Source organism: Salminus brasiliensis, chromosome 25 (genome assembly GCF_030463535.1).
Source record: "Salminus brasiliensis chromosome 25, fSalBra1.hap2, whole genome shotgun sequence".
In the NCBI taxonomy this organism is placed as follows: domain Eukaryota; kingdom Metazoa; phylum Chordata; class Actinopteri; order Characiformes; family Bryconidae; genus Salminus; species Salminus brasiliensis.
This window is the reverse complement of record NC_132902.1, coordinates 15,094,031-15,115,980: the sequence shown is the minus strand read 5'-3', so window position 1 is coordinate 15,115,980 and position 21,950 is coordinate 15,094,031. Positions and strand designations below refer to the sequence as shown.

Genomic DNA, 21,950 nt, shown 5'->3' with positions numbered 1-21,950 from the left:
CAGGAAGCCAAAAAAAGAAAGAAATTGAAAAAATGATCTGTCCCCAATCCCAAATCACTGGATTGGATTGGGAAACCCCATATTGCTTAATAGATTTATAAATTGTAACTTCCTTACAGGCGGCTCAGCGGTTAGAGCTCTGGGTTACTGATGACAGGGTTGTGGGTTCGATACCTGGGCTCGGCAAGTTGCCACTGTTGGGCCCTTGAGCAAGGCCCTTCACCCTCTCTGCTCCCCGGGCACTGGAGTTGGCTGCCCACCATTCTGGGTGTGTGTGTGTTCACTACCAGCTGGGTACAATGACAGAGACATGCACCTTTGCAATGATACACATCAGTATCAGAGCGCTGTACTGGTCAAACAACTGGGACCCCAGAACCATCACCTGCTTATTATTATTTACTAAGCATGTATTTCATTGCATCTTCAGTAATAATGAAAAGCTAACAGAATCATCATCAATCACAATAAAAGCCACCTTCTTCATAAACAACAGGAAGCGATTTAGTCCATTAGCTGCTGTAAAACAAGTCTATAAACAGACTTGGCCTACTCTTCTCGGCACTGAACACAGGTGGATCGTGGCATGCTTAGGTTTTCCTAACTGGCACAAGTTCCAGACTGCGCACTTCTCCTGTTGGCATCGACTAGCGTTCCTGCACTTCATCCAGCAATGTTGTACTTCCCCGTCTCATGCCCCAGGCACCAACACATACACATACACACACAAGAACACACACTCGGCCAGTACGCCAGGTACTTACACCCACTTTCATTTCCTCTATTTATAGAAAAGAACTTATGATGTACAAATTAACGGCTAGCATTTACAGGGCCTTGTGAAAAAGGCCTCCTGTAGCTGGAGTGAATGAGGGCCTTTGGCCCAGCGATGGGAAGCAGATGTCGGGCAAAGGCCCGTCGTTAGGCAGTTTCCCTTTACAAGAAAAGGTGAGCCGTTACAGAGGAAAATAAATTCACAAATAAACAGCAGAGATGGGCCCCACTGCGCTGCCAGAGCAGGTGAAAGAAGGGAAAGTGAGGGAAGGAAAAAAAATACAGAGCACAAAGCAGCAGAACTGCATTACGTCTTCTGCTTTCCACTGGTTTGCTCCTGCTTAACCTAACCTTAACATATTTAATTACACAACTGTATACTGAATTACATGGTAAGGTACACAATGAGTTATACAACCTCTAAAGGTTAAACCACCAATCAGTGTTTTCTCTGCAGTTAAATATGCTGGGCGGCCTGTCCAGCCAAACTTGCACTCCCAGCCCCATTCACACATGCAGAAAATCAAATAATCTTGTCAATGTTGATTACTTATATATTTTAAGTTATTGTTATTCCATGCTTTTTATAATGTTAGTACATTCCCCACTGTGTGAGTTCACATACTGTCCCCTTTAAAAACATACTACTGCGTGTGTAGTCACCTGACTCTGCTCTGTCCAGTCTGCGACATGGACGCAGCATGGAAGAGAACTCAAGCACCGAATCAACTGAGCAACTCAAGCAGCTTATATAATCGTTAATTTATCATTATCGAGGTAAAATGTCAAATTAATCGTGATACTTATTTGTGGTCATATCGACCAGCCCTAGGTTAACTGTTTAGAAAGTTGGAGTCGTGGAAAGACTGATGCTGCCTGGAAAGACTGCTCTACTGTACCTGCACAAGACCCAGTAGCCCACAATTCTCACTACCTTTTTTTTTGTTGTTGTCAAGAGAAGTGACAGAGAGTCTGCAAAGAGAGTCAGCGATTCATACTGAAGACTGATCATGGTAAAACACCCTTTAAGACACTGATTATTAAGTCTTAAACATGCTTCCTATGTAACTGGAAGACTAATGTTTGCTTATTAGCAGTAGATGTTATAAATGATGAACTGATTATGGTACAATTTCCTTTATTAAACACTCACTAAGCATTTTATTAGGCACACTAGGTGGAACCTGAAGCGGTCTTCTGCTGTTGTAGCCCATCTGCCCCAGGGTTGGATGTTTGGTGCCTTCTGATATGCTTTTCTGCCTCACTATAATAATATGGAGTGGTGATCTGAGTTACTGTAGCAGCCTGGCCACTCTCTGTTGACCTCTCTCATCAACACAGTTTTTCCATGCACAGAACCGATGCTTACTGGATGTTCTTTGTCTAAGTAAACAGAGTAGAGAGCAGAGAGCATCCCAGGAGAACAGCGGCTATGTAAGTACTCCTACTAGGCCTTCTGACACCAACAATCATGCCACGCTCAAAATCGCATTCTGAAGCTCACGGCTCGTATCTGCAGGATCTTATGCCATGCACTGCGGAGACATCTTTGGCTGATTAGAGAAGTGCATGAATTAATAAGTGTACAGGCCTTGTTAATAAATGTCTATGTGAGTGCACATCATTAACACAGCAGAGTGATCTAGCTGTGTGTGAAAGACGATGCAATCATCAATGTATAACAAATAGTATTAAGACCTTTTTTTAAGGGAATAATTTTCAGTCACACTGGATTTCTTCTAATATGAATTTACTGACTATTCTAATGGTGAAATCACATTTTCCTGAAATGAATAAAAGAGAGAGAAAAGAGAGAGAGAAAATCTGTAAAGTGGTCACATTCTAATATTCTTATGGCCTGCACACTTTTGATAAGACCATGCACAAAACCACTGGTAGCTTTGAAGAGTCTACCAGCCCGGGGGACAATCTAGAAGAAAGGCTTATAGCTAACAGAAGCAGAAACAGACCAACTGATAGAGGCTGTTAGCTACATAGACATAGGGATTTACTTTGAATGTGAGAATATATGAGTGGAATTGACACTACTACTACTACTACACACACACACAGGTAATAAAATGCCTCTGTCTAGGTTACCAGATCAATCCTATGTTTATTCAATGGTCACTTGGGATGCTTCTGTGGTTACTGAGCATATTGATTATTGACTATATATTAGCGCCAATCACCCCAATGCTGACAGATGAACTCTAAATGGATGGGTCAGCAGGACTGCTAGCTCACTGCAGTTGACACGTTTCATTAGCACACAATGTGTAGGCCTCACTATGATCTACAATGATGAAATCCATAAAGTAGCATTACATGAACCCCTTCCATGACTTTGTCCATAGGTCAGCAATTTGGCAGAGACAAAAATTCTAATGTTAATCACTAACAGCTGACAGAAGGTGCTAATGCAACCATACAATCACACTAGGGTCAGGGGCATCTGATTTTTTCAATACCGTCATGCCGTGTCAACATTTTACAGTGGTTTGCAATATTATCGGGGGCAAAGAGTAGTGCAAGTTGCAGAAGTAGCCAGATGTATGTCTAAATGTTTAGACAATGTCTGAGTTTGAGCTATTGCTGTTGAAAGACAGAAAGCTGATCTGTCTAAGAGAGTAAAGTTGTAATGAGACTGTAATGGACTCATAGCCGGCTATCTAGGCCTTGGTGAGTAAGCTAGCAGACTAAACACCACAGCACTGACAGTGGTCCAGCTAACTGAGGCCTAAATCACACATGTCCAGAGGACAAAGCCTCATATCTGAGAGCACAAAGTGGAGTGAATGGTCTTAGGAGTGTTCAGACACATTTAGTAGGCTGGTTTAATCAGGTTTGCTTGCTCTTAACTGAACATAGCACATCACTTAAATCACAACTATGGAGGGCTTGTTTTTCCCCCACCTGTTTTCAGATGTGACATCACCAATCAATGATCAGCATTTTTAATGCATCTTCAACGCACATGGGGGAATTCTGAGGAAATTAGAGATAAAATTGTGGACATCCACAAGATAAAGGCTACTGGGGCCAGATGAACAGAGGAGAGAGGTTTAACAACACAACAGTGAATGCTCTACAATGGCTAAGTCCAGATCTCAATTTGGAAAATCTACGATTTGGAAATCAGACCCACAAGTGTCATCCAACCAAACAACTAAACAACTTCAATCACTTACAAAAAGTGGGCACAGCTGGTAGAAATGTACCTCAACAGACTTAAAGCTGTTACCCCATCAAAAGGTGGTTCTACTAGGTGCTGTTTTACAGGGTTTTTTAGGTTTTAAGCAGCAAATATTTTTTTACATGACTAGAAAACAGAATAGGAAAAAGTCACACATCAATCTGATTAAATGAATCAGTGAAGATGGCTTATGAGCTCACACAGTCCCTCAGAAAGGAACCTCCACCTCCTCCACCTCACAAGAAAGAACCATACTCCAGCGCATCATCAGGACAGCAGAGAGGATCATCGGATGTAACCTGCCATCACTTCAGCAGATCTACACCAGCAGGGTGAGGAAGCGGGCAGTGGTGGGGCAGTGGTGGCTCAGCGGTTAGAGCGCCGGGATATCGATAACAGGGTTGTGGGTTCGATTCCCGGGCTCGGCAAGCTGCCACTGTTGGGTCCTTGAGCAAGGCCCTTTACCCTCTCTGCTCCCCGGGCGCTGGAGTTGACTGCCCACCGCTCTGGGTGTGTATGTGTACTCACTGCCCCTAACACGTGTGTGTGTGAGTGTGTGTTCACTACCAGATGGGTTAAATGCGGAGGACACATTTCGCTGTACAGTGCACACTGTACAGTGACAAATACGTGCACCTTTACCTTTAACTTAAGCGGGCTGGCAAGATTACATCTGACCCCTCACATCCTGGACACCTCCTCTTCCAGACACTCCCCTCTGGTAGAAGACTGCGGTCCATCAAAACCAGCACAACACGTCATGCTAACAGCTTCTTCCCCAGAGCTGTAGCACTCCTCAACCACAGTGGTCACCTCCCACTGTAAACCTCAAAACACACAACTGAACTGTACCAAACCGGACTGAACAGCTATTTTGCACTATGACTATTTGCACACCTATACAGATGTTCTTTTCTGTAAATATTTTTTCAGCTCTTTATTACCTTTAGTACTTCTTACTTTTTTAATTTATCCCCTACCCTATTTATTGTTTAGTGTCATTTTCCTTTAGTTTAAGACTGTGTTCTGTGTTTTTTTTTTACTTGTCATACGTGTTGCTCTCACCAAGACAAATTCCTTGTATGTGTAGCATACTTGGTGAAATAAAGAGATTCTGATTCTGATTCTGATAACACAGTGCATCCAACAAGAAAGGAAGCCAGGTGCATCTTTTATGAAGCTGCACACAAAACTCAAACTCCACATGGTGTTTGGATTCGGCCAACATGAAAACATGTGTGCCGTAACTCTGGCAGCACATTTTAGTTAAAAGGGACATGAACAATGTTTCTGAATGCACTGCCAGTGATTTGGTTTAACAGGGTTAATCCATTAACAGCTGTAGTATTACTTCAGTTTTAACTACAAAGTTATATATTTCATTTCATAGAGAGCGGTGCTAAAATAACATTTATTTAAGTAGATTTACATTTTGGATTGACATGTCTGACTGGCTTTCCAATGACTGTTTTAATGGCAAATCAATTGAATGTTTTGAATCTCCACTTACAAATACTAACAGTATTATCCATAGACCAAAAAGTAGCATTTTTTGCTAAGAAAGAAAAACACTGTCATTCTTAGCTTTCTTTGAAACATCTATATCGTCAGAGAGGTGCTCCTGAAATGTAAAGGCACATAAATAATAAAAGACATGGGATGAATTTTAAAAGCCTGCACATAAGGCATAAGGATATGTGATCCCCCACAGTCTATAGATGATATAGAAAGCAAAGCCTTACGACAGACAAATCAACCTAAGTCCACATATCGGATCAATGCGAGCACCACAGGCCCCGGGGTCGCCCTATATTACACTCCAAACTTCATATTCACTCATTGATTTGCTTTTCAGAATAGTATATCACTAAACTCCAATGGGATCTGAGACAGAGGCAGGCGGCGGGGTCAAGCATAGCACACTCGCGTGTTAGCCGAATATTGATGGCCAAGCAGAAAGAAATGACTAAATATCCAGATCAATAACTAGTTACCCCCGCGACAGCCACCGAGATGGAGATATATAAATATACATCTTTATGGCTACAGGAGCATTCATAATGAGAGGGCTGAATGAGTGCTCCCCTTAAGCTAAACCGTTTGATTAGCGGCAGAGCAGAGGTTAGCGCTAGATGTGCTGATACAGAGGAAAGAGGCTAACGCGAATGCTCGGAGAGAGTGATCGCCGGGGCCGGGCAGAGGGCAACCGTGTGACAGCGGAGCAGAGCCGTACCAAAGGAAGGCCTGCTCTTGCGTTGTTAATCGTGTTTTAAGCCATTTGTGATGAAGCTCATAGCCTTCCATCATTGGTAAGCTCTCTCACAGTGTTTCACACAATGCAGAACTCGATTAGAATTGACTGTAATATTCATCAGAGGAGGATCTTATCAGTATCGACCAATGATGGAATGTAACATGGACTTGTAAAAGTACAACATGGCTTTTTACACTTTCAAAAGTAAAGTTTTTCACCAAAAGTGTTTCTTGATCACATCTTGATCACAAAAGTCACTTGCTACAGGGGGCAGGCCAGCTCACCCAGCCTCTATGCAGGTCTGCTCGCCCTGCTGGAATATTATATATATTATATAATATTATATATGTGCAATCCACGGCGTGGAGGTGTGGAGAAACAAGGCACTCGACAAGATATGCTTCACCTATAACACTTTAGGTTAAACTTCAGTGAGCATTACAACACTTTGGACTGCCTAGCTCCAGCACCTGAACCACCTCCTGGGTTTAATGCTTGGGCCATAAGTCAAGCTGCATATACAACAGTGTGCTGGATTCTGACTGGCTGAGCTAAACCTCACTCCCGTATTAACGTTACACTATATGATCTGCCTTTTGGTGCCTATAAGCAACACACAGTGAGAGTGAGCCAAGCTAAAGTACAGCCTCCACATATGGCGAGATTTGACTGTTTTGATGAGCGCTCCAGTATCCAGTACTGCAGATGTCGCCATGACATATTATGCTCATTTTTATCACGACTGGAACAGGATTACCAGTCAAATGCTTTCTTGCGTCATGTGTTCATGTCTGGAGTTCACCCAGCTGCCATGTGTGCTACACAGCGAACCAGGTCTAATGCCAGGCATGGGCTAAAGGGGTATAAGGCCCTAGCAATAAGCTGTGGAGCAGTGGAACTGTTCCATCCAGTACTTTTAGGATGAGTTGGCGAGTTCGTCATCCAACATCCTGACCATCACTAATGCTCTTGTCATTGAATGCAAGCAAATTCTCACTGAAATGCTCCAAACTCTGGCAGAAAGCCGTCCCTGGACAGGATAAACTCTTTTTAATACTCTGAAGGAAAGAGCAGGTGTCCCAATACTTTTGTCCATATATCATCCAGACATTTTAGCACCTGTTATAACCACCCCATCCAATTGCATTGTTGTAAACTGGTAAAATCTGTCGATCCCACCAATTTAGACACTTTCACCTAAATTGCTTGTAGGGAAATGATTAAAACATTTGATCCACCCCCATATCAGTGCATCCCTCGAGTTATACACTGCTAGTAATTAGTAACAATCCACGCTAACAAAGGAAGTGCCGTGTCCCGGGGTAAATCTGCTGCATAGCACATTCACCACGCCATTGGAAATCTACATGATCTAATGACATGTGGCACCTGGCAACGCTTAATACACCTCAGCCTTGTCCTTATTTACAGCGAAAGGTCATTAGCGAAGACGACAGCTCTCTCATTACTTAAGCCCAAACACTGTCCGGCTCAGCCATAAAGAGGCAGGAGACCAGATAATGCTTAATTGCTTAATTAAACCAACCCTATTGCTTTTACTTAATTACTGTGCCCTGCCGTGCCCTATTACCCTTTTCCCAACACCCCCCCCCCTCGTTTTCTTGCTTTGTTTCTCCCCCGTCTCCCTTTCTTTCTCTCAAAATCAAACCATCCCAACTGAGGACCATTACAACACCCACCCTGCTGAGAACCACCCCGTCACGCTCCCACTCTGGCCCTAAATCACAGAGGGACTAGTGGGGGGTGAAGCCGACAGAGGCCTTGTGTGGCTAAGAGAAGGCGGTGCAGCTGTAGCTAGGGGCTAGTGGCAGCTAGTGGCAGGATTGACATGTCGTTGCGGCAAGTAATGTCCGTGTGGATTAGCGGTATGATGGCCTGATCAATACTCGCGGCTCCAGCCATTAGGAATGCAGCGGGAAGTGGCCCCCCTGCGGTAATAAAGCAGGGTGTCAGCCTGCTACTTCATTTGCTGCCTCCATTAGTGTAATGGTATCATTATCAGCTGGGGCAGTATTTTTCTAACTCCCCCCACAGCCTTGTTGCCTCTCTCGCACTCTTTCTCTCTTTTTATGGACACCAGCCTGATGAAGTCAGGAGCTACTGAGCATTTACCTTCCTTGCTCTCTTTTTCTTCCTCTCTCTCTCTCTCTCTCTCTCTCTCTCTCTCTCTCTCTCTTTCATTCCCTCGCTTGCATCACCCCCCATCCCTCGAATGTAAATCCGGTCCCGCCGTGGCTTCCGTGTAGATGGTGGTCTTATGTATTCCTGAGTGCGCTTTATGTCAACACCTCACACTATTTCTCCATTATGGAGTCATTAATAGAGGCCGGCCGCACTGAGAAAAAGGGAGAGTGAGAGAGAGAGAGAGGAAAGAAGAAAGTTGCTGATTAGGCCGAAAGTGACACCGCATCCCGCTAAAACATCGGCTCCAACATGACAGCGCGCGGACGTTAGCACCTATAAATCGTTAGCCTTACACTTATTTACAGGGAACAATTTTGCAAAGGTGGATTGGGCAGGGAGGGAGGGGGGGAGATCGATTAACCAAGACAGGCTGTGTGGTCACATAATCAGCCTGTAGCCGTAGCTAGTTGTTAATTTAACAGAATCGCCAAGGGGAACACAAACCATTTTAATGAGTGTTTAGGAATTAAATAGCCTAAACAGCTTGCTCCGGCAAACACACGAGCCCGGAAAGCCAATGAGCCAAAGCCACTTGGAAATGATAGGCGATAGGGGAGGAGGAGGGATATTTATTAAAAAAAAAAAAAAAAAAAAACAGCTTTGGAACATCTGGCAACCCTCTGCTGTCATTACTTACGGTCCATTCGGGAAACGAAAAAAAAATTCCTTTATCTCTTTCCTGATTCCTTTTTTCCCTACATTAATGCTCTTTTTAGTCTGTCAAAAGCATATTTCATCTGCCGACAAGGGTTATCCTGTCAACAAAACATCAAGCAGACATCAGACAAAGTGTCAAAAGAAACACAGGATCCCTCACCAGGCTTTACAAGTGTGAAGTTATAAAGCGTGTTCAACAGATGGAGGGAAAATGGGAGGGAAAAAAAAAAGTGCAGGCTTTTCTCAGCCACGGTTTTCAATGGAAAAACACAGGCCCACTTGACTAACCGAACCCCGTACACACAACAGCATGTCCAATAAATTGAACGGTATTTATGGTAAAACTCTTTAATTGAGCCTGCACAGTTGGTTTCGCTTAGGCCGAGCTCAAACCAGCGACTTTCACTACAGCGTTCTGAGATCAAATAATAACGCTGACAGTATTTCTACGGGCAGAGGGCCGTGTAAGGGCATTTCTTAGAGGATGAAGTCACCCTTTAATAGTCTATTAGCCAACAACATGCCTGTTTTTATGGTACAGGACGATAATCAGGACGGGCTTTTTTCAGCTCGCACGTGCACTGCACATGGGTAGGAAATCCCTGGCAAAGCAGAAGAGAGAGCGAGGCATTTTTTAAAGGGGGGGGGGGGTTAAAAAAGACAAATCACTCACAGCTTCTTTTGTGACATGAGAAAAGGACACGTCAGTCCACGTCCAATGACGGAGAGTAAGTGCAAGCACATCCCGTCTTCAAGACTAGGGCCTACTACCTCACGTATTACTGATTAGGATAAAGGAGACCTGTGTTTCACTAGAACAGAACACAGGAATAAACACCAGGCCTGATCTGCGGTTTTCCAGCCTGCTGCTATGATGGTTCAGCCTGCTTGGATATTATGTTCATCAGGAAGAAGCAGAGAGAGTGAAAAACTAAAGCTACACTTGCTTTCAAGCCTTGTAACAGGGGCCTACTGTATAAGATTTCCAATCAAATCCAAGTGTATTCATCACATAGAGAGTCAAGCATGGTATTACTTGCAGTGAAATGCTTTGACCATATATAAAAAAATTGTCTGATCATATAAAAACAAGATAAAAAATATAAAGACTAAGAAATATAAAAAAAACAACAAAATAGCAACTTTACAGGAGAAGGAAAAAAACATCTTGACTGGAAATATTTTACTTCATTTAATTTTGGAGCTTTTTTATTGGTCCATTCATTATTACATCTTAACACAATATAAAAAAACAAATGCCAAATGTCAAAAAAAAAAAACTAGAAAACATATGCATAAATACACAAAAACTGCAAATAAATAATCAAAGTGTCAAGTTGAAATGTGCAGCTTAATGTGAAATGCAGAAGGATGAGCATATGGAAAGTGGTGGGAATGGGGATGTTATTTCAGCTCTAAATGTTGTAAATGCTCAATCCTGTTATTTCACTAAAGCTTGATTTCAGGTTTTTTGGGGGGTTTTATTTTTGGTGCTGTAATCAAATATGAATGGCCAGGCCGAATGAAGCTTACCGAACCAAGAGAAAAACTGAGAGGTTGGGCTTTCAGGCCTGTTTGCCTGCCCGTTCGCCCATCTGTCTGTGTGTCTGTCCGTCAGCCTGTGTGAACACCAGCTGCAGTGAGTGCTCCGTGAGCCAGTAGCTCATCTGGTCTCCATGGCTCTTTTTTAATAAACAGGAGGAACCACGTCCTACATAGTTTCACTGCTGTCAGACATGATCCAAACATATGTGCCATTAGAGAGCAGGGCTGCGAGACAGAAGTGGACAGACAGACGGAGAGGGACAATAAAGGATATCATAAACTAGGCATTTAGGCCCATCACTGGAGAAAGTAGGATTTTTTTTTTTGGAAAGTTTAAATGACATAATTTGTCATTTCATGTCATAAATGATCATTTATTAAGCAAAAAAGTAAAACGTTTACTGAAATTAAAAATGGGTTTGTCCCAATGACTAATACTAACTAGTACTAGTTTTTGTATAGGTAGTATGTGATATAGATAAGATATAGATATGATATAGTATAGATACAGATATAGATCAGTATATAGATATACTGATGCAAACCGGTCAGATTTTGAGTGTGGTTACGATGAACACTGTTAACCAACAATGCAATGTGAAGCAAAAACGGAAGAGCTACTATAGCGATGTGAACTTGCAGTGATGTATGTTGGCATAGCAATACTTCATCACTTCCTGTTAGTAGTAAAAGGGGTTAGTACCTCAATATTGTGTGTCCTAACCTGTCAAACCCGCACTACTAAGCTTAGTATGTAGTCTATACCTCATAGTATTAATGCATAAGACTCAATTTGGGATACAGCCAATTACTTTTTTCTTAAAATGAAGATTAGCATATTACCAAATGACCACATAGTTCATTTAACTGTATGATTTCTTTGGTGTTAATGTTAATGTATTATTATTAGATTATAATATGAACTATGCACAAAATGCGTCTTTGATGCCATAGAAGAGCCCCTTTTGGTTTAGTAAAGAACCAGAGATGTGAGTGTGAGGAATATTTAATTTGTTAAAGATTCCTTGGACCTTAAAAAAGGTTCTTTACACTCGCGCATCTCTACAAACATGCTTCTTAATGGTTTTCTATGTTCTACGGCCCAGGTCTTCATATCTAGACCCTGAATCCAGTTTTCAGTCCTGTCCAACTTTTCTTTAGAAATCAAGGGGCGTGAAAAATAATTTTCTCTACCAATTATAGAAGGTTTTCAAGTAGAATGTGGAACATTGCTGTGAGGATTTTTATTGCATTCAGGTGATAGAGCATTAGTAAGGTCAGATATAAATGTTAGGATTATTTTTTAGGATAGTTCTGCATCACAAAAGCTAGTCAAACTTATCCGCACTGAACTGACCTCAGAAGGAGGCCGTTTCTATTGGTCAGCATTGGGCTGTGAAGCATTAGACTTCTCTAGCCAAACGTCTGCCACGGGGAATAGTGGCCTACGGCTGTTCTGCAGCTTCTCCAGAGTGTTCCGAAAATCCAAAATCTGAAATCTGTCTGTCCAAGTTCAAAACTCCACAATGAACAAAGATCAGAAGTCTTCTGCACTGGTTTTATTACTTAGCACCTGAAATTCAAAAAAGAGGATTTGCCAAATATCATGAATGCTTCACAGAAATACCTGTTGATTCCATTAAAACTGATAAAATATTAACATTTAGAAAATGTAATAATTTCAAAATTTACTTGGATTGGAATTTATGTCAGTAGGGTTATAAATGCAGCAAAATGGGCACAAATATCAGTTTGATATATCTGGTAAATCTAAAGTTCGGTTTGTTGCCAATTTCTTTTAAGTACTCATCCACTGATACTGACAGGCCTCCAATATAAGAGAAGAATAAAAAAATAAAAAATAAAAGCTTACCAGCTGTGACTTCTAGCACAAAAACATTTGTTAAATCAAATAGACATTTTTTACAGTGACTAATAAATTACAGAGGTTGAGTAAATTATATTTAATGATATTTTTTATTTTAAATTAAAATTACATTTTACAATGTATTTATATGTGTGTATGTATATTTAGTAACATAATTTTTAATTTAAAATAAAAAAAGTTTTTTAATGTTTAATGGATAGTGTTGAATCTTTATATAAAAATATATATTCGTGTTATTATTATTTGAAAAAAAAGATTCTAAAGATTCAACACTATCCAATGTATTAGAAAATCAAATTACAAAAAAAAAGAAATTTACACAAGCCAAGTCAAATATAAAATTACAAAAAGATAAGGTTAGGCCAAAATGACATTTTGGTCGGTATTCTGACTTTGAAAACTGTGAAACTGTATAGTTTGGTAGAACTTTCTTTATGTGACACAGAATAGAACTGTAACTGTATTAGTTTATAACACTCTCATTTACAATCCTTCAGATTAAACAGGCTAGGAGATCAGGAGAAAAGCCCCCATCTATCGCATAACTACTTTTTTTTATTAAGTAAATTATGAAGATGGTTTATAGCAATTACCAAATAATAGATAGTAGATTTACTGAACAACAAGTCTTAAGATGTATACCTGAAAAATAAAAAGCTAAGGAAATACTGTTGTTGCCCCATGGTCAGCTCCCGTTCAATTAATTCTGAGCAGTTGCAAGAGAGTTGCAAACACAGAATTTGCAAAAACATTAGCATATGGGGTCTTCTAGGACTGAATAATCCACAAAAAAAATCAAACCATCTGCCTGTCCACAGCAATAAATCATCACCTAACTACCAATAATTTCACAAATAAAATGCAGATCTCCAACAAGCTATAATCTGCGCACCCATCAAAGCCTTTCTAAACAGCATCCAAAACAATAATCCATTTTTCTGAGAAGTATCAATTCCATGACTGTGATTTTACTCTGTAGCTAAAATACAGGCCCACAATCACAGCATTAACAAAACTACGAGAGATTTCAACCATGCTGACAGATTCAGTCTGTAAGTTAGATAAGCGGAGTAATAAGCCACCCACCTTATCATCTTAAAAAGGTAAAAATACCACCTGCATTACTTTAAGTCATATAACGCATTTATATCATTAACACTGCTAGAGCATTTTTCTGCTCCAGGGTCGTGCATTTGTTGGCATCATTATCATTTCATCATGCATTCTGCCAATAACAAGCTAATTACAGAACTATTCGAAAGTGTGTGGCGGATGAATTATAGCTGAACCTGGTCTCTTGATTCAGAATGCCTTCCTCCCTAATTATGCTTCAAGTCTGAAAATGGCTATTTTATAAATTGATATAGCACAGACAGTATTGCTTTATGCCTCAAGTCCCAACAGGAAAATAAGGGCCAAGTTACATACAGGATGACTAATGCCTTACTAATATACAAAGACGAAGTGTGTTATGATAAAAACATGAAGGGATACCCGTGGTAAATAATGTGGTAAAATAGTTCTTGCTAGTACCAATTTGTGCCAAAGCTTGCTTATATTTGTGCTGTGTATTTATGAAGTGTATTCCTCAGTGCTGAAGATTCCCCAAACCCTATAGCACTACAAACCCACTACGGTACATGGAGAAAAAGGCTTATGTTTATCGGCTCCAGAGAGTCCTATAGCATATAGCACTCATTAAACTAAAAGTGGCTGTGCAAGGGTTCTCCAGTACAGGAAATAGTTCTATATACAGAAGCCAGATATCAAATCTTTGCTCATTTTATGCTCATTTACCAGCAGTGAAATTGAGGAAAGCAAAGAAGCACAGCCAAATATCATTGCTAATGTCACTGCTTACGTGGTTTACGAGTAGGACAGAGTATCTGAGTGTTTGAATAGGGATAATTTACTCTACTGTACTAATCCCATTAATAGTAACCAACAGAGGCCCAAAGATTACATAAGAAACACTGATGTTATGATGTTGATGGATTTAGACAAGTACTGAAATGGAGTATTTGATGCCAAAAAATTGACAATAAATAAACCATCAGAATAGGATGGATAGTAGGGGCCTACAATTATAAAAAAGCTTCTTGACTGTTAATGAAGGTCAATGTAAAATAAATTTCTATTAATTCATGAAGTATAATGAACACCTGATACAAGGTTATTGTGTGAGAGCAACTGCATGAAACATTGGCCAAGCAGTAAACAGACATTCGTCCACAAATTTGCTGAGTGATGCGGTCAGCCAGCTACCCTATCTCCCTGTAAATGTCTGCATTTTTCTTAGAAACTGATATAGTATAGACAGTAGTGCCTCATACAGAATACAGGACTAATGCCATTCTAATATACAAAGAGAAAATGTGTTATGATAAAAACATGAAGGGATACCTGTGGTAAATAATGTGGTAAAATCGTTATTGCTTATTTATATTTATGCTGCGTATTTATGAAGTGTATTCCTCAGTTTTCTGGGGTTCAGTGCTGAACCCATTACACTACTAAACCCCAGTGGTCAAAATATGCAAGATGGACAAAAGTATTTGGATCACTGTTCTTTCTAATATCAAGTGCGTTAAAAAGACTTGTTGGAGTAACTGTCTCTACTGTCCAGGGAAGAAGGCTTTCTACTAGATTTTGGCGGCGCATTGCTGTGAGGATTTAACTGCACTCAGCAACAAGAGCTTTTGTAACTTCTGAATGTTGGATGACCACCACCCCACCTCATCCTCGACTCGTCCCAAAAGTATTAGATGGAGCACCATCCATTATTCCAGAGAACACAGCTCCACGGCTCAATGCTGGGCTCTCGATTCAGAATGCCTTCCTCTCCAATTGTGATTCCAGTCTAACAACAGCTATTCTGTCATCCCTGCCCTAAAAAAAGTGACAAGCAGAGCATCTTAGACATGGTATAGGCTTCATGCTTTCCAATCAGATTATACTAAACACAGATTATGACTTTAATTGGCAGTAATAACATACTAGGGCTGGGCGATATGGTAAAAATACTGTATCACGATATACAGTATTTATCATGATAGCAGCAACAGATCCTCAAAAACTACTGAACACATTGATTTACATTTACCATCTGCTCCAGTCTAATTACACTGTTAGTAATGAAACCTGCCGCTGATCAGTGTTTATTAAGGACTAACTGTATCCTCCACATGCTTAGAAAAGTATACTGTTATCACGATATGCTAGAATATCGTCTTATTGCCCAGCTCTATAACATGGACAGACAACCAGGAGTCAATTCTACAGACAGCACAGTAGGGTATTTGCAATAGCACTCAACTGCAATACTTAAGACTTAATAAAACTTAAAATAAAAGACTTAATAAAACTTACGATTAAATAATCACAAGTTAAATAAATACTTCTGTTCAGCAATCTGCCTTTTTGCCTGCTTTCATTAGTTACATTCACTTGCTTCAACCCAACTCTCCCAATCCACATTCTTCTATGCAACATCATCTGATTGTGAAATCTAACAACAATGGAAAATGACTGCAGTCAGCTGAAATAACTGAGATCAGGCGATTAGGTAATTAATTGTGCCTGGCCCAAGCATCCATCCATCCATCCATCCATCCATCCATCCATCTATCCATCCATCTATCCATCCACCCACTCCTACCTACTCTGCTAATGCAAGACAGCCATTATGTACAACCACAAATCCCCCAACAGCCACTAACAGGTCTTAAAGTAGCTTAAAGTGAAGTTTACTTTGCAAATCAACACTAAAGTCATGTCTAGGATCACTCCAAATATACTCAATCGCCTCTAAAATCAATCCTGCACGTCTCCTTAGTATTACTGACACAACCAAGTCCAGTAAGACTAGATGCAATCTACAGAGAAGAGCAGGACACTGACGAAATGTGATCATACATTAGATCTACAGCACAGTTAAATGATATGCAAGTAGAGGTCAGACAGAGAATGGCTCGTGCTGCAAAGGACATGAATCCATCTGCCGATGTGACCTGGCCTTCATCAACCCCCTGAACACAGTCTGTCAGGCTGATAAGTGGAGTAAACGCTTCGTCTCATCATTTCATTCATTGTCACGACTTCGTGCAGGGGCAACGCTGTGCAGTGTGGACTTTTAGACGTGGCCAAGCAGCAGCCCACTCCTCCACAGAGGCAGGTGATGACAGCTGCCAGAAACAAACCAACGCACGTCGCAGTTTATCGCAGGCTACCGTTTGCACACTGCACCGTTAGTGCATGAAGAGAGAATATGATATAAAAGAAAGGAAAACCTGAGGAAAACGCCAGCATGGGAGATGCGTAGGCTTGCAAAGCCCTCTACACAACGACACAGCGCATGCAACAGCGGTCCGGACACACACAAACATTCCTTAGAAAGTGTGCAACGGCATGTGGTGCTTGGCGAACTGAGAGAAAACTGCAAGCGATACCTTTCTCCTCTTTTCCCTCTCACTGTCATCCGATCTTTTCATGTTCCTGAAGTACTGTTTACACTGCCTCGATTTCGTTCTGCGCCGGCGTGGGAAATGTAGTCTTTTTTTCGCTTCCTCGAACTTAATAAACTTATTTTGGCGAATGGAAAACAACAGTGCCACACGGTATCGTGGCATATAATGCCTATATGTGATTTTGCTTTCGACTTTTAAATTGTAAATGAGAGCATGTGTTTTAATATCGCCTGCTCGTGAACGGCTTGTGGACTACATTTCCCAGATGCCGAGCGCCAGGAAAAAGCCACGCTTGTAATGTGACACAAGCCGGAAGTCGCGGTTTGCGAATTCTTCACATTTGACCGCGGAGCTGAACTTGTTCAAATGTCTGAATATTGTTAAAGGTTTAAAAGTTAATTAAATGAAATTGCCCCAAAAATATGACAATAATATGTGTTTAGAGCTTAGGGCTTTAGTGTGTAAAAGAAAAGGGTTCAATGCTGATGCTCAGATTATAAGATATCTGGCTCTCTGTGTCTCTGTGTTTAAGATCTAACTCTTGCTGTTTGTTTAAAGATGAAGAAATTAAAATATTAAATATTAATTTGAGATAAACAGCTCTGGGTCGGTTTTTTAGTTTTATATTGTGTTTATAACTTGTCACTTTGTTTGTTGGTTTGTTCTCTGTAGTGTTTCTAAATCCTGTGGCGTGTGACCACCTTCCACATTTTAGAGCAGGGGTCTCTGGTCCTGGTCCTGGTCCTGGTGCTGGAGATCTCCCAACCTGGAGAGATCAGATCCAACACACCTGGCTGTAATATAGCCTTTATCCTCAGCAGCAGGTGTGTTAGATCAGGGTTGGAGCTGAACTCTGCAGAGTGCTTGATCACCAGGATCAGGGGTCAGATTCACAAAAGCTTTCCTAAGAAAAACGAACAAGGAATCTTCAGACAAACACGAGGAGGTTCATGAGAATATTCTTAAATACAAATATCTTTACAAACTAAACAAAACATACAGTTCTCAAATATTCTCTTAGGAAGGAATTGTTTCCTTAAGATTTTCCGAGGACACTCTTTTTGTGGTTTCTTCATGTAGTGGTTTGGCATGCTGCATAATACATCTTTTATTATCATAATCAATGTGATGCACATTTTTTACATTTTCCATTGCTCGATTAAGTCCATGAAAAATAAGGAAAATACATTATCAAACTAGGCATTCAATAAATATATAAATAAATAAATAAGTAAACAAGAACGAGAAGTGACTGTGGAGGAAACCAATATTCCTTGGAAAATGATTAATAGTGGGATGTTAGTTAGGAAATTAGATATTAATTCTATTAATTTAGATATTTAACCTGATAATTAGAGCCATATCTTCTGAACTTTACAGTCTAAGACAAATGTAAGGTTTAGAAAATATGTAATATATATTAATATAAATATTTTTTTGAAAAAGCCAAGTTCACTTAGACCATTTATTTTGTTTTTGAAGAATAAAATTTATTTTTGGATCTTGTGAATCCAGCCTAAGGACTGAGCACCCACCATATATATAAATGTATGTAGTCCAATCCACCATAACATTAAACCCTCTGGCAAATGGCACCTGACCCGTGTGTATTAGGCAGCATAGGGTCAGAACATCTCTTCGTATTTGGGGTGTTACCTGTATTCAGTGGTCAGCACCTACCAAGAGTGCTCCAAGGAAGGACTATAAGGGCCACCTCACAACTTACACTCACACCAAGCAAAGAACTATTTATGCACTCCTTTTAGAACCATTTAAAGTGAGAAACACAAAGCCTTCACAGCCTTTGCACAGCAGGATTTAACCAACTCTCAGAGTGGGCAGCCCTTAAGGACCCAGGGAGCAATTAAGGATTAGGTGCATTGCTTAGAGAAAGCACTGTTCCTCTGTTCCTTCATTCCCCACCCCTCACATCCTGCCAGTTGAGGGGATTGAACCAGTGACCTTCCAGGCCCAAGCACACTGCCCTTACCTTTTGGCCATGGCTGCCCCAGTCATTAGTCGTTAGTCATAAAATGAGCTAACTGTTGCCGCTGTAGGAACCCTGTAAGTTGAACGTGTTTCATGAAACAGACGACTATAGCTATCGTTATCATCATTATAAATGTAATCGTGGATTGCTGCTTGAATAGTTATGCGCACCCTTGGTTCCTCTTTACTTTTGCTTCAGTAGATGAGAAACAGAAGCAACACTTTGCAACTCGCATAAAAACACAATCACTCTTTGAACCTACTCCAAAGCCAAATCTTGCCAAGTCTCCTTCAGCCCTCCGTCGATCACAGCCTATACCCAGGTGCTTCATAGCCAAAGGTAGAAAGGGCCCCTGTTGCGTTGTTGTATTTTTAAAATGTATTTAGTTTTTTCCTAAATGGGGCTTAGAGCTGCGAAACAATATGTAGGAACATTTCTATATCAAACACACGCTGGAACTCCCGTTGCTCTCCTGAGGTCAGCAGATACCTCGTAATCTCTCCAGGAGAAGTGTTGAAAAGAGCTCGGCTGGTTATCCATTTCATCAGGACAAAGGAGCGCGGTCTGCGAAAGACATAAGCTACGGGTCCCCCCCCCCCCCCCCTCGTCCAGTGCCGAAGGTCTGAAAACACCTGCTACATATTACCGTTACAGGCTTTGATCAGTGTCTTCATTAGACCTCTTTGTAATCTCTTTTTCTTTTATGGTAGGGCTGACCAGGGCCAGGCGGGTGCGCTGATTTAACACATGTGTTCCCTTCACCTGTCTTGTAAAAAGCTCAAAGCTCTCATACTTTCAAAGATGTCGGTGTCTCTGGCATCCTGTTGCAATAAACGGGAGGGCTCTTCTGATTCCTATTTATAACTTACATTTCCTCCTTTCCCCTTTAGCTCAAGAAGAAAGGATCTGTTTGAGATATACCTAAGCCAAAGTGGATCCATATGCATAAAAGAGCATAAGCATGTGGGCATATGTGGATATGTATGTATGTATGTATGTATGTATGTAAGTATGTCTGTAAGTCTGGGTTTTTTTTCTTCGAGTAATGGCTGGAAAGGATGTAGATTCTGTTATCCAGTGTTTTTCTGGGGTGGTAAAGTTCACGTCTGTTAATGTTCCTCGACTCCCACGCGCCGCCTCAATCTGTGATCATGTGCGGTTTTTGTTCTAAATCGCCATGCGTGCATTACAGCTGTCAGTCACTTGGGGCCTAAGTTCCAAAGAGTGACCGGGACTCTGCAAGCGTCCGGAGTGATTCCTCTTCTGGGCTTTGAGTCCATTCCCTAGCATGCCTGAACCTCAGCTCGGCTCAAATGTGGCACTAGCATGGTTCGGAAGAAGAGAAGCTGAGGAGGGGAGGAGAGAGGGAGGGGGGTAGGAGAAAAGAGAGGGGAAAAAAGAGGGGGAACGACCGACCTTCTGCAGCCCATCAAATCCTCCACGTCTTTTGTCTGGCCAATTTTCTGTTCCCACTTTGCACCGCGGGGGATGTTTTGTGTTATTGTGCGTTGCATCAGCGCCGGATGACCCTTGCGCGAGGTTGTCTTTTACCCATAGATGATATAATGAGCGTATATAAAAAAAGGAGACAAAGAAAAAGCATGAAGGAAAAGAGAATCAAAGGTGAAACGTGCTCGACACAAGAATATAGTAAGGAAGAAGGTTGGGGGGCGGGAGAAAAGGAGACCATTGTGGAGGTCCATATTAGAACCAGAAGCTCATTGCCTTGCCTGCCTAATGCATGACTTTAAAAACAGGCTAACATTTAAGGAGAACCTCTGTTACAAATAATGATAGGCTTCCCATGTGGGCTTTTACACCGGGCCACCTATGCTTTATGAATGCGTCGCGGAATTGTGATGTGGTTTCTTCAAAAGAAGTGGAAAGTCTGGTTGGATGATGAAGAAAAAAAAAATTGAACATTGTCAAGTAGCGTTAGCGAAACCGAGGGCACTGTAGCGAACACCCCATGTTCTACTCCGAAGTATGGAATGAGCATGTGGAAGTGAGCGCGGCCTACCCTGTGCCCTAACGTTCAATGATAAGCCATAGGAAGCTGTTATTTGTCAGTGCTGTAAAGCAGATTGCTGCCCAGTGGTTTCAATTAACATCAAAGCGTCCTTCTCTGGCAGTAATAGTTCTATCAAAACCTGAACTCCATTATTTAAGTCTTCCATGCTGGAGTCTCCAGACCGATTATGCCCCCTTTTCAAAAGCTGGGTCTCTTTTCTTTTCTTGCTGACTTGGTGTGTTCCTGCCTCTTGTTTGAATTTTTTTCTCTCTCTCTTTTGTTCTCTTTTGTTCTTCTCGCCAGTTTAGTTTTTTGTACGGCATATATAGATGAACACACAGTGGGTGGATACAGATCACAAGAAATTACCAACATCACAAATCAGAGACTACACACTGTAGGTGTGCTGATGCAGTGGGTTTGGTCTCTTGTTGCGTGACATCACAAAATCTAAGTGGGAAAAATGGGTTAGGCTCTTAAAATAAGGTCCTACAAAGAGTTCTTTGAACATTTTTGGTTATAATAAAAGATGCTTTTAAAGAACCCTTCATAAGACCTTTATTATATGTACGTGAAACAACTAGCGTCTGATCTTGTATCTCTTAAGTGGTAACGTTACAGGACATGGAAAGAAGCAATATATGGACAAAAGTATTGGGACACCTGCTGATTTAACGCTTCTTCTGAAATCAAGGGTATTATTTTTAAAAAAGGAGCTCATCCTGCTTTACTTGGAGTTACCGTCTCTACAGTGCAGGGAAGAAGGCTTTCCACTAGATTTTGGAGCACCGCTGTGATGGATTTGATTGAAAGTTAACGACAAGAGTTTTAGTGAGGTCAGGGGGTCGGTGATCACCACCTCCTTTCTCCCCCAACTCCCAAACTCATCCATCCCAAAATGACTGGATGGAGCACCATCATTTCAATGAACACTGCTTCACTGCTCCACAGCTCAATACTGGGG

At 41.1% G+C, this 21,950-nt stretch overlaps 1 protein-coding gene across 1 annotated transcript in view; it reads right to left on the bottom strand.

Moving 5' to 3' along the window:
• Positions 1-17,031, bottom strand: part of fto (FTO alpha-ketoglutarate dependent dioxygenase) — a 220,929-nt gene extending 203,898 nt beyond the window's left edge. The window contains 1 exon segment of the mRNA XM_072671498.1: positions 16,968-17,031. Coding sequence (XP_072527599.1) covers positions 16,968-17,009 — 42 coding nt within the window. The 5' untranslated portion in view covers positions 17,010-17,031.
• Positions 17,032-21,950: the final 4,919 nt, after the last annotated feature.